We start from the raw sequence: 12,538 nt of genomic DNA, 5'->3' as shown, positions 1-12,538 counted from the left end.
ATAAACTTTAATATCATTTGTGCTTTGTAGTAAAAATAAAAATGCCCCGCTTTCCATTTGAATATAATGGCAGGGTTCATGTTTTGCCATGGGAAACCCAAGATATGTGTCAGATAAAAAAAATTTAAAAAAAATGTGGTCACAATGGCAATATGTTATAAAGATTCTGTGAAAGTCTCATCAAATTTCATTTGGTGGTATGAGAGGAGTTGCGGATGCATGTAAGAGAGTGGAACCCTAAAGCGTAACAGATGAATGGTCAGACGGACGGACATCAAGATTACTCTATACCCTCCCACTTTTCAAGTGAGGGTATGAAAATATATGGTTTAATCTGCTTATAAAAAATGGGGGGTGTAGTTATAGCAGTACCAAACTTGATATATTTTATGAAATTCATAAGTGTAAAGGTAATTTACCTGGAATGAACTGAAAAACATATCAGCATATAAGAAATGGATATCAGGCCAAAATGACAGAATAGTAAGAACAATGTCAGGTACTCCAAGTAAAGGAATAATGATGCAGATATGCTTCGCTGTATTTCTGTAAAAAATGGAAAAAGGAAATTAGAAATGTCCAGGTTTGATAATTATTGCAATTGCCAAATTTTGCCTAAGATTTATTTTATCAAGGCTAACATCAAATTAAAGGCATATTTATTGATACTAATTTTGCTTTTGTAAATAACTTACATCATTGTAGTAATGGCATGTTCTTTTGGTCCACTGCAATGCTTTCTGAAACTTAAAATGTATCATGATGTAACCGGTAGTAACCAGTACTAAAATTAATTAAAATTATCATTATTGATTATAAAAAAACCCCTCTCTCTTTTTCTCTCTAACTTATTCAGAGGACCAATTTGTATTATTTATGTAATTTATTTTGCCACACTTTTATTCTCCCTGATAATAAATACTCACAACTCTGTTGAGCTGCTGGTAATTTTCTTTGTCATGTGGTTCTTTATGACAAATCTTCCTATCAAGATTAAGTAAATGATGTTTACCTGAAAAATGAAATTTTAATTACATAATTTTACATCATTCTGACATTTTGTTTCACCAAAAAAAATTGAAGAAGCTCTAAACACTACTGCATTGCCAAAGTAGGTTATAGTTAGTTAATTCAAGGATTCTAAATATAACATAGGACCAAGATACCGAATCCTTAATTTTCATATTTATCCCGAATGAACGTTGATAATAATACTTTTCTTTAAACATTTTTACTGAGGATAAATAACAATTACTTTATAAGGATAATGAAATTAAATTAATTTAATTTAATTTTCATGAGGCAACAGAAATAGGTTAGTGTTAAGAAATTTAATTTATCAATTTTCAAAGTATTCTCACGGAATTAATAATCAGCACAGGCCCTAAGAACAGCCATGCCTCCCAAGACTCATAGTTGTTTATATCGATCGTCATCCAACACCTGTAAATAATAGAAACAAAAACAATGCCTTTCATTATATGCTATTGAAATAATGGTTAAAATAGCATAATGCTTAAAATGAAGAAAAGAAGAAGTATAAATGCTCACATCTCATCATCTAAGAAAATCCGCAGACAAACCCAGGGAATTACTATAAGCAAAGGTCCACCTGCAAGTAAGGTCAATTATATTAAGCTCAATATGGTAACAACAGACATCGTCCATGCAAACAAATACATTCTTTTAATATGTGTTCACTATATAATTACTTTTTTAAAGAGGACTTGGGGTTGGTTGTTTCCCACGTTTAGTTAGGATAAAAGCTCCATATAAAGATATATACAAAAAATCATCAAATGTTAAACTGAAATGAAGGAAATTTTTCTTTGCCGAGTGATAGTAATATCTTATAGATAATTTGTTAACCCCCCCTCCCCTAGCCTCCTTAAATCAGTAAACAATTAAGTCCAAAGAACTTAAAAGCTGATTTTAGTTTATCAAAATATTGAACAGTATTGAACTCATTCTTTCTTACCCCATCCTATCAGAAGGTGTGGAAAAATATTGCTCCTTTTTTGAAAATACCACGGATTACAACAGATCATCCAGACAAGAACAGAAGCGTCCACACCGAGCCATACTGTACTGGCTAATAGAGTATACACAAATGACGTCATGGTCAGCTTGCATCCCCAATTCTGGAAATACATTAATATACACGTAATTATCTTCCTAAAAGTACAATATTTGTTTTAAATTTTAGTAGACCAGTAATACAATTAAGAAAAATAAAAAGTAAAATAAAATCAAGTACAATAAGTTTATTAAGTTTATTAAGTTTTTAATGAAATGTTAAAAAATGCAATTTTTGGTCCTGTAAATCAAAGAAAATGCTTGTTTTCTTTTGTATAGAATTAAAGAGATAAAAATCTCAGTAAAGTTCTTAATTCCATTTAAATGATCAAGAAATAAAAAATACAAATTAAGTGTAAAAGTATAAAATTAATACACTATTCATAGAAAAAGATTCATTTATACCATGTACGTTAGCATAGATATAGAAACGTCCATTTTCTCTGGAAAAGGACTATTAGTTGAGTTCGATAAATTGTTGGGGCTCATTTGTCTATTTTGACTTTTAATGCTGAACAGGCTATTTTGTAGTTTGGAAGAAATATAAGCATAGAACAAATCACGACAAGAATCATTTATTTGTGAAAAGCAAATTTTGCCATGGACAAAACAAGCCTTGTCTATCAGTTTGTTTTGACAAACCTTCAAACATGTATTTTGTATGTCTTAATACCTTTTATAACATGCATGACGCATGTCATAGAAAATCATGTAATGTCCTTGACATAACTAACCGATTTTTGGATCTGTGTTCCAGTGAGTTCCCTGGCCTGATGTTTGATGCTGATGGAAAATTGTTCCATTAAAAGTGAAGCGATCGATCTCAGACAATAGGCGATGAAAAGATTTAAGTGAAGAGTTGTTATTCTTGATCTTGGTCGTTTAGAACCTATACTAAAATAGGAATTTTAAATTTGATGTTTTAGTATTAAAATTTATAAGCATATTTTCTTATACAATAAACAGAATTTTTAAATATTATACATATATTACATGGCTTCGAGGGCAGCATACCAGAATTTTTGCCATAGTTGACAGGAAAGCCCTGGAGTGTTCTGTCGCCCGACGCCGAAAGCAGAGGGCGATACAACAATCCAGGGCTTTCCTGTCGTCGAGAGCCAAAGTTTCTGGTAATGCTGCCCGAGAATTAAGCTATTTAATATATATTTTTAAGCAATGAACCCTAATTGATCATCGAACTTAATTATTGAATACTATGTATGTTGAGTGTACATGTAATTCAGAATTATCCCGTTTTGTTTCATGGCAGAATTTTTTCAGTATGCTGACACTTGTGTTAATAACCTTTGTTGTATTCAAAGAATTTTTCCCCTCAGTTCAATTATCTAATTCCTCTGAATTCAAATTAACAAATCGCAAATGTTGTCTCGACTTTTTATTTTTCGCAGAACTCTTTACGTTTGCTTAGCAACTGCCTCTGTGAATTTCGAACCCGACGTATTTTATATGCAGAATGATTGCACGCAAGGGAACATTACTGTGTTCGGGACGGCAATATAATTGTTTCCGGTGGAATAACTATATCCGGCGTGATTCGGCAGTGTTTCAGGGCATATGGTTTAAAATATTATATTTGTGATATAATGGGAAAACTTCTTCAAATATGTTATATATATATGAACGTATAGCCGCATGGTTTTGGATTTAATATTTACCTGTATCTGTGTTTAAGGAGCATAATCACAGCAATTATTAATGATATAATAGAAAGCGAATAACCCGCCATAGAAATAGTCTGTATGTGGTCTAGGTTTGTCTAAAAAGAAAAAGAAAATCTTATTCAAAATAGGCAATATGATACAACATTATAATTGATGATATGTGTTAAAAAATTACAAGTAAATGTTACTTAAAATTCTCTCTCTCTCTCTCTCTCTCTCTCTCTCTCTCTCTCTCTCTCTCTCTCTCTCTCTCTCTCTCTCTCTCTGTGCAAAATTCTTAGATCTATAACACGTTACTAGTTATGCCGTTATGCACTTTTCTGTCACGGAGAAAATTTGAATTAAAGTGAGATATGTTGTATCATTAGTCCTATCATATAATGATTTCTGGGCTGAATATAAAACATTCATCTTTTTAAATTATCCAGAAGAAAAATTTATTAGCTTACCTTTAATAAGTTTTGATTGGCTTCACTTTCCATACAGTTGTGAAAGTCTGTCCAGGTAGTGTTCGTCTGTGGATTCTGGTACCACGTACCATCATTTTTACAAGTCTTTTTGGCAACACCTATAATATACAGATTGCTTGATTCTAATTATAAAATTTAAAGGAAAACCCGAACTTATCAGAAACCCTATAAATGAGAAATAGTGAATAATATAAACTTGGATAAGCATTTATTTTTTTTATTTGATTTTTCTTTAAATCAGCACAGTTCATTACACGGATCTGAAACCTTTTAAAAGGTATTATTTGAAATTTGGGGGAGGTTTGTGTAAGTGTTCATTTACTTTTAGCTTTTCATTTACCGTTGATAGATGTAAAATAACTCTATCTCTCTTACATGAACTTTCAAGAATTTCTGATCTGTCAAGACTATAAATTGAGGACAAACTTTTAAAGGGGAATTTGAAAATAATTTAACTTAGAAATCAGTATATGTTTACAAGTCCACATGAATATTATACATTTTGTTTACTAATACGTTGATAAAATAAATATAAAATAATCTAAATTTTAATTTCTACTTTTGATTTTTTTTAGTTGGTTTTTGGACATCACCACTTATATGCAAATATATTTTTTTTTTAAAAACTTCTGAAAAATATTTGATTTTTTTAATATGAATTATATAATATTCAGGTTTTTGATGAATTGCTAAAGAAACTATCGATATATATATAATATGAAATAATTTTTTAGATTTGGACTAACCATTGATAAGGAATCTGTCTATGTAACTAGGGCATGGTGCCGAAACAGTGGTTCCAGGTTTTGCAGACTTCCAACACATTATATGATCCCAGATAGGCGGACAGAATAAATCTGTAAAAATAAAAAATCACTTCATGTATCCACTGACATCAATTGTATTATATAAAATGCCATCAGGAGAACATTAGAGGTCTGTAAGAAGTCAACAAAATTTATCCATCGGCAGCAATCTTATTATATAATCCGAATTAGATGGAGATTGAAGATCTGATGAAAAAAGTCAACTAGATGTATTTAGTGATATCAGTCTTATTAAATGATCCCATACGTGTGGATAAAGAAGGTCTGTAAAAGACAATCAACTAAATTTTTCTACTGAAGTCAACTAAATTTATCTACTGAAGTAAATTAAATTGATCTACTGACATCAATCTTATTATATTACCGGGGGTATCCTAAAAATTTGGATAAAGGAGATCTGTCAAAACGTTAACTAAATTTTCTACTGATAGAAAGTAAATAAAAAAATTAAGCAATAGAACTGCAGAAAATCATATTCTTTTAAAACTTAAAGTAATCTTTTCCTATTAGAAGTTCAACAAATCTCCTCTATAGAAAAATTAAACACACACGCAGAAGAAAATCGTGGTTGAAAAAGAAATTTCCAAACTCGTTTTTGAATACCTGTACTGGGAAAGCATAAATTTTCTGAGGAACCAAATTTTGTGGATTAATTGGCTCACCGATAATCATAATTTTACATCCCCAAAAATATTTACATGAATCATGTCAACATATTTATTCAATGAAATTTCTGTTTAAACGAGGTACCCATGAAATAACGTCACCACGAACAAACAAAACTTTGCTCGGCCATAAACATTGATCACTCCTCCCCCTGAGTTAAAATAACTCTACAGTATAATATAAAATAGATAGGATCCTAGCTTACCTTTAGTTGTTTCATGTTTTTGTATCGTTACATTACAAATCTGTTCTGCTTCTTCAATACCACGCCATTGCTCAAGGAATGATACTTTATATTCCTAAGAAAGAAATAATTTCTTTATCTATGGTCAGTGTATTATACTTATATGACATACATGTATGAATGGATTTTTATGCTGATAGATTTTAAAGTTTTTTTTCAATAAATTAAATAATTTCTAGAGTTTGGAGATTTGGAGAAAATAAAAAGAGATTATTGAATATGAAAATTAACACTAAAGGTAATTTTATCGGTCTGTCATTTTTTTCAATTAAATATAGACAAGTATAATTCAAATCATTACAAAAAGAATCGACTTTACATTATTGTTTTTCTTGTACGTTTTTTTTTTCATTTAACCTACATTCCGTACATTATGTGCACTTTCTATTAAGGTAAGTCACTCGTCAGCTTTTTAGAAAAGTTCACGCAGAAGCTTTTACTTCAAAACTACTTATCAAAATTCAATTTTTATAACATATTTAAATTCAACAAGGTAAATTTTTTAACATTTGATTAAAAAACTGCTAAAAGAAATCTACAAAGAAGCAAGATTTATGAGGGACTATTTCTTTTGGTTGAAGGATATTTAGCAGAAAATTCTGCAAATCTGCACATTTATAAAATTTAATGTAATGGAAATTTAGCCTCACATACTTTTAATCGGAGAATATTTTCCGTTTTGATATCGCTAAAAATATTTCATATAAGTTTTAATTTATATTTTTAGACTAAGTTTTACACTTTCCCTCAACAATATTTTACAAAAAATGAAAATATACTAAAGAAGTCAAGGTCAAATTTACACCATTTTTTGCCTGAAAATCAAATATTTTGACAAATATTTCAAAATTTACATCACTGACCCCACCTTTTTCTTTCATTATTTTAAACTACTCTATACTTGTGTCTGATCAGCACTCAAGTCGTAAAAAATTTGATATAAAAAAATTTTTATTGCCGATTAAGTTTTTTTACACCCCAAATATGTTATTTTTTTAGTGCAAAAAGGTCACACAATAATTTACGCGCATTAATTTGCAAGATTTGCTTAATGAGAAATCTTATTCAAACTATTTTACGTAAAATAAGATTATATTTATTGCCATTCTAACATCTAATCAAATATAATAAGGGTTAAAGTAATTAACCAAAGAGATAAAATTTAAGTGCAAAAAGGTCAACTATTAAAACTTGATTTAATTAATATTTTGTATTACAGACATATAATTTTCATTGAACAAATTTCATATTTGGTACAGGACACTAGTACGGCAATATTATACAATTATTGCTGGTTTTTGAGGTCAATACAATGATTTAGCCATCTGAGGAGTACAATATTCACCGAGCCCGAAGGGCGAGGTGAATATTGTACTACGAAGATGGCTAAATCATTGTATTGACCGAAAAAAAACAGCAATACCGGTAAATGTACCGTAGATCAGTAGGATGCACACTGACCCACTATTTTCTTTGCGATTTTGAGTTACACTTTATGAGTACTTATCCAAAGTATACTTCTCAAAAAATCCTTGATATAACAAATTTCAGGAGTGACTTACCTTAATTAATACTAAATTTGCATTATTTAATTTTTGAAATTGTTAATAAAGAAAAACAAGGATATTAATGATAGCGCTATCTCAATCCAAAACTTTTTATTATTATCCCAAAAATATTTGCAGTTTAATGTCTCTTGACTCTCTTTTGATGTGTATTGCTTTTGATTTAAAAAATATCTTCACAAATTAATGATGAATAAGTTATCTTACCTCTCTTTCCATTATGTTGGACATATTAAACACACTTAAATATCCAATTAATTTCAATTTAATTGAGCTTGTTTGATAAAGACTCATTTTATAACCATGAATATTACAGCATTGGATGACAACTTTGTCAAAATATCATAACGATCAGCTGCAACCGTTGGTGTTAAGCTATTGTGTTGACATGCCACAGTCAAAATCCTGACCTTTTAAAGTTCAGTCTCCCCCGGTTTTGTGAGCTGGGAACAATAGTGAACTGCAAAACAAAAACTTGTAAAAAGCCTTCTCCAAGCTATCAGGCTTATTCATTACCAATCAGTACATGTTACCATGTTAAAAGTACATGTAGCTGTTAATACTAAATATGCTGATGAAATGTACAGAAGACGAACAGTATTCAAGCTCTTAAAGTCCACCAAAACAATATAAATCGGGAGAAGAGACAACGCAGATCTCCCAAAACATCAAAGACAGAGTCAAATGCCTGAGATGCTCTGAGTAGAACATCCCAACCGGTCAAACCGGACGCTTGCTTCTTGTAAATGGAATATTGCGTAGAAATTTTATTGCGTAAATAATGACTTAAAAATAAAGAATGAAAAATTGACTTTAAAGTATTGTATCGTCAAAGCATGTACAAGTTGTGAAATGATGACTTCCAGGAATCCTTTTGTCTTATCTACCGGTAGTTAATCAAAAGCTTGTCTTGATAAAATGACCAATTTAAAGAATCATCGCACAATTTTAAGTACCGTATAATAGAATTTTTAGCGAGGGTTTAATTTTGGCATTATTAGCGAGGGTGCTGACATCATCGCTAAAATTGAATATCGCTAAAAATTAATTGCGTATTATTTGTAATAGCTTCATTAGTTATCATTTCAAAATCGCTAAAATTACTTCTCGCTAAAAATAAAATACCAGATTTTAGGTGGGAATCGCTAAATTTGCGTCTCGCCAAAATTTCCACTTATGCGGTACATAAAGTTTATCTAAAGATAACTTTTCTAAAATTAACAAGGTCATTTAATTGAGAATAAAATTGTTCTAGAAAACCTTTCAGTGATCTACGAGTAAGGATAAGAAAAAGGGAAAGTCTAAAACCCAAATTGCAGAAGACAAATCCCTGCTGTAAACCCTAAAATAGTTTGCAAAGTATTTGTTTCGCTAACAAAAAAGTAAGTATTCTGTTAATCTAGAAATTCTCTCATGCTATCTGGTAAAGTCCAAGGATTAGTTTCATTTGTTTCACTCATGGACAGCACAATGAAACTAATGACAATAAGAGCAGTGTACTTATCTACTCAGTATTGAATCCTCCGGATCGGACACATTTGTCATAACAAACATTCAACAACATTGTCATCCTATGTCCGATTTCCCAATTTCCGAAACAATGCGAAACAAAAACAAACGTCTGATTTTTAACCTTGTACCTCTGTAAAATTGTGAAATTACTTCCCGATAAATTCTAGATTTCTTATATTGCATTTTCAATATTTATCCATATTTTCAACTGCATGCAATGTACACTACAAACACGAGTACTAACGAGATAAGTTTCGGAAAACTATAAAATTATTGATTTTTTTAATAGGTCAATAGAATGATCAACAACTCAAGGAAAAAATATTCAAAGGTTTGATGTGGGAGATGACTTTGTCCTAAACATGTTTGTTAAATTGTCGTTTTGACCAAAGAAAGTCCAGAATACAGGTGTATTATTGTTTTATGAAATAATTCAATGATTAAATATATAGCATAAATTTGTATTACTTCCTGATTGTTATTGACTGTTACATGTATTTACGGGAAAGTTTAAGACGATGACGATAACCTAAGAAACAAATTTTTTAAAAACTAGATAAATTCAACTTGTCTATTGTCATTTTTTCCCAATCTGGTAAAGTTACATCTATCCATCTATCTGTTCATCCATCTGTCGGTAAATGTATCTTAGTCTGCCTGTCACTCTGTTTGTCAGTTTGTCCCACCTGGTATTCCACACATTTTTTTTTCTAAACACATATTTGGTACGAGTTTAGCTTGGTTTACCGTAATGGGTTATTTAACCTATTTTATTTGCCTGTTAGTTTGTCCCATATGTTTTTCGACCTGATCTCTTGCAGAAATCAAGCTGAATTTTGGTACAAGTTTTACGTATTTGGTTATAGAACAGGTTTGCATTTTATTCTGTTTCAGTTTTTTTTTTTGGGGGGGGGGGGGGAGCAAAAACTTTTAAATGAAGTAGATTAGACCTGGTTTTGCAAAGGCAATACTCTCAAGACTGCACATGTAAGAACAATATACTCATCACCTGCATATGAAGTAAATGTCTCTCAGTTGATTCGATTTTTAAAGCACGCTCTTTGTTAATGGCTTTTCTTTGTTATAATTCAATTGTAAAACATGTACATCTATTCATTTATAATTAAAAATTAGGTCTTTCACACTTGAATGGAAAAATAATCAGAGACATTTAAAATGCTTTATTATAATTTATTCACAACAAAAAGCTTACAAGAGTAAGAAGTTTCACGCTGAATAGTATAGGCTCAAAAAACGAGGTAGAAAAAGCTTTTTGCCATATTCAGTGGGTTTTCCTTCCAATAATTTTATAATTCCACACGGATGATGAGTTAAAAGATGAGTTGTGTTTAATCTACACGTATGTACATTTCATATACATGAAGTTATTTTTAGCCCGTTTGCAGTCAACGTCCAGTTGATTTTCATGATTAAATCAAAATGGATACAAGGTTGTTGTATGTAATAAGAAAACGATAATCACGTTTTTCTTAGTCCGATGATCATAACTTCACAAACCGAAAGATATCGTGACGAGATACCATCCCAAGCTGATACGGCGACAACTTTTCCAAAATAACACCCACTGCAGACAATTGTGACATTAGTTCCAGGCTCCGCTGGACCCTCAAAATACCCACAGTGAGAACCATCTACCCAAATATTTATCTTCGATAAGGCAAAACCTGAAAGAGATATTCCTGATTGGTAATACAAACGTTGAACATATACACCTGGATAAAAATTCCAAACCCCTATTACAAGTTCTTTATTCGGCGTTTTAGTATATTTTTCTGAATGAGAAGCTAAATTAAGCACAAATTTATAATTTTTAAACCATGAAAATGTTTATTTGTTTATTTGTTGTTCTTTTAACGTCCCTCTCGAGAATTGTTTTGCTCATATATGGAGACGTCACCAATTTCCGGTCGAGACCTGAAAAGTCCTATATTCGGCATCAAGGGCCATTGGGGACCTTTTTTCTTGACAGCACCTACTGGAACATGGACCTAAGTTTATACGGTCTCGCTCAAAGGACGTTCCACAGTGCGATTCGAACCCGCGACTTAAGGATCAACTCCTTACTCCTCGACTCATGAGCATGCGCTCTAACTACATGTACATATACTGTGACACACGAGCGACACCTAAAGATATTACGGTACAGTGTAAGAATTTCATATAATACATGTATATTTAAACATATACTAGTAAATATACAATATAGCAAATAGGGAAAAGGGTTTTACCATGACTAATTCCAACATCTCCACGACTTAGTAAAACGACATGGTCGACATAGTGTTCTTGTTTTAAATCTATAAATAGCTGTGGAGCCCATTGGAGGTTGGTCTGGGCACAGCGATCGTTACTACCTGCCTCAGGCCATACCCCGTCAATAGCTTGATACGCAGCAGAGTTTACATCAAAGGTACTAGTCAGGGAGGCCTCCTTCCAGAGAGCAACATTGCCAAAGAACCTGGTTCATTTGTCGCAAAATTCGGCCCCGTGTCAAAATTAATAATATTCCTCTAAGTTCTTCTAAAGAGTGTATATTTTTATGAAATTATCAATATATACCTGTACAGAGCTTTATTTATGTTTTACATAGCTGTAAAGGTAGCATTGTTTACGTTAACGTTGCGATATTTTGACGTTGATTTATGCGACGTCATAAACAAGAATGGGATACAGGATATTTCAAAATAAGTCCAGCTAGCATGCATTTTTCATTTTGAACGTTTAATGAATTTCATTCACAAACGTAACGCGATATTTTTTGTTCAACATTGATATAGCATACGATACTTACTAGATTCATTTTCCATAATTAATAGCAAGTCTTTGAATCAATTGGTATGTTTGGATTTGATTTTGTAAAAAAAAAATCGTATTTAGAGAAAATTAAGTTGTGCATTTGGAGAGTTTTCATGTGTTCGCGGACTGATGCCATGAGATTCATACCGCTACAATATTTTAAAGAACTTTAAATATTAAAAAAAACTGTACTTGTAAATGTTGAAAAAATCAACTTGATTCTTTAAACATTTTACTATTTCATCGTTAGTGGATGACCTTGCTCTATATGTCGCCCTTTGAATTGCTTAATGGCAACGTCATTGCTTCTCTATCTTTTCTCCTTCTGCCTCAATACACTTTTCTTAAAATAACGAGATATCATCGTATTGATAAATTTTTATTGAAACTGATCTTGTTAATATGAGTTTAAAATTTTATAAACAACTGATTTCAAAACACAACATTGAAGATTGAGCAACGATGAAGAAGAATGATCCTCAGTCAATTATTTTGCTCGTTGAATTTCAATTTCTACCGTTGCGAGTAATTTTACTTTTCAACAACGTATAACTGACTTTTGACACTCGCACAGCGATTCGGTACAAAATTATCTCTACTCTACCTTAACCATTTGTTGTTTTGATTAAAAAAAAATAAATAAAAATCGTCATCTGGACTAATCTTGTCTTGCTCCTTT

At 31.3% G+C, this 12,538-nt stretch overlaps 2 protein-coding genes across 4 annotated transcripts; both read right to left on the bottom strand.

Moving 5' to 3' along the window:
* Positions 1-6: 6 nt before the first annotated feature.
* LOC134250670 (parathyroid hormone/parathyroid hormone-related peptide receptor-like) lies at positions 7-7,851 on the bottom strand. Of its 3 annotated transcripts, none has more exons than XM_062733031.1 (12): positions 7,738-7,851; positions 5,927-6,020; positions 4,975-5,085; positions 4,208-4,326; positions 3,753-3,853; positions 2,811-2,970; positions 1,979-2,141; positions 1,552-1,612; positions 1,362-1,443; positions 927-1,012; positions 696-746; positions 7-546 (listed from the first exon to the last, which is right to left on the bottom strand). In XM_062733031.1, the coding sequence occupies exons 1-12, from the start codon at positions 7,822-7,824 to the stop codon at positions 339-341; spliced, it is 1,323 nt and encodes a 440-aa protein (XP_062589015.1). In that variant the 5' UTR covers positions 7,825-7,851; the 3' UTR covers positions 7-338. The 3 variants fall into 3 exon arrangements, with proteins under 3 accessions (XP_062589015.1, XP_062589031.1, XP_062589024.1); XM_062733047.1 differs by having other exon boundaries at positions 696-740; XM_062733040.1 differs by having other exon boundaries at positions 930-1,012.
* A 2,530-nt stretch (positions 7,852-10,381) lies between these two features.
* LOC134250665 (uncharacterized) lies at positions 10,382-11,521 on the bottom strand (the record flags this gene model as incomplete). Its single annotated transcript, XM_062733018.1, has 2 exons — positions 10,382-10,727; positions 11,292-11,521. Coding segments are annotated over 2 exons (436 nt in total), but the record flags the coding sequence as incomplete, so codon positions are not given.
* Positions 11,522-12,538: the final 1,017 nt, after the last annotated feature.

Source organism: Saccostrea cucullata, unplaced genomic scaffold (assembly GCF_032062105.1).
Source record: "Saccostrea cucullata isolate Sc308-1 unplaced genomic scaffold, CSIRO_AGI_Scuc_v1 ctg13376, whole genome shotgun sequence".
Lineage (NCBI taxonomy): Eukaryota > Metazoa > Mollusca > Bivalvia > Ostreida > Ostreidae > Saccostrea > Saccostrea cuccullata.
The sequence above is the reverse complement of the archived record's forward strand: the minus strand, read 5'-3'. Positions and strand labels throughout refer to the sequence as shown.

Coding starts and splice junctions, on each gene's coding strand:
- LOC134250670 (XM_062733031.1), bottom strand. CDS start 7,824: ATGAGTCTTTATCAAACAAGCTCAATTAAATTGAAATTAATTGGATAT. Junction 4,327..4,974: donor AGACAGATTCCTTATCAATG/GTTAGTCCAAAT, acceptor TGTATATTATAG/GTGTTGCCAAAAAGACTTGT. Junction 1,444..1,551: donor ATTTTCTTAGATGATGAGAT/GTGAGCATTTAT, acceptor TATTATTTACAG/GTGTTGGATGACGATCGATA.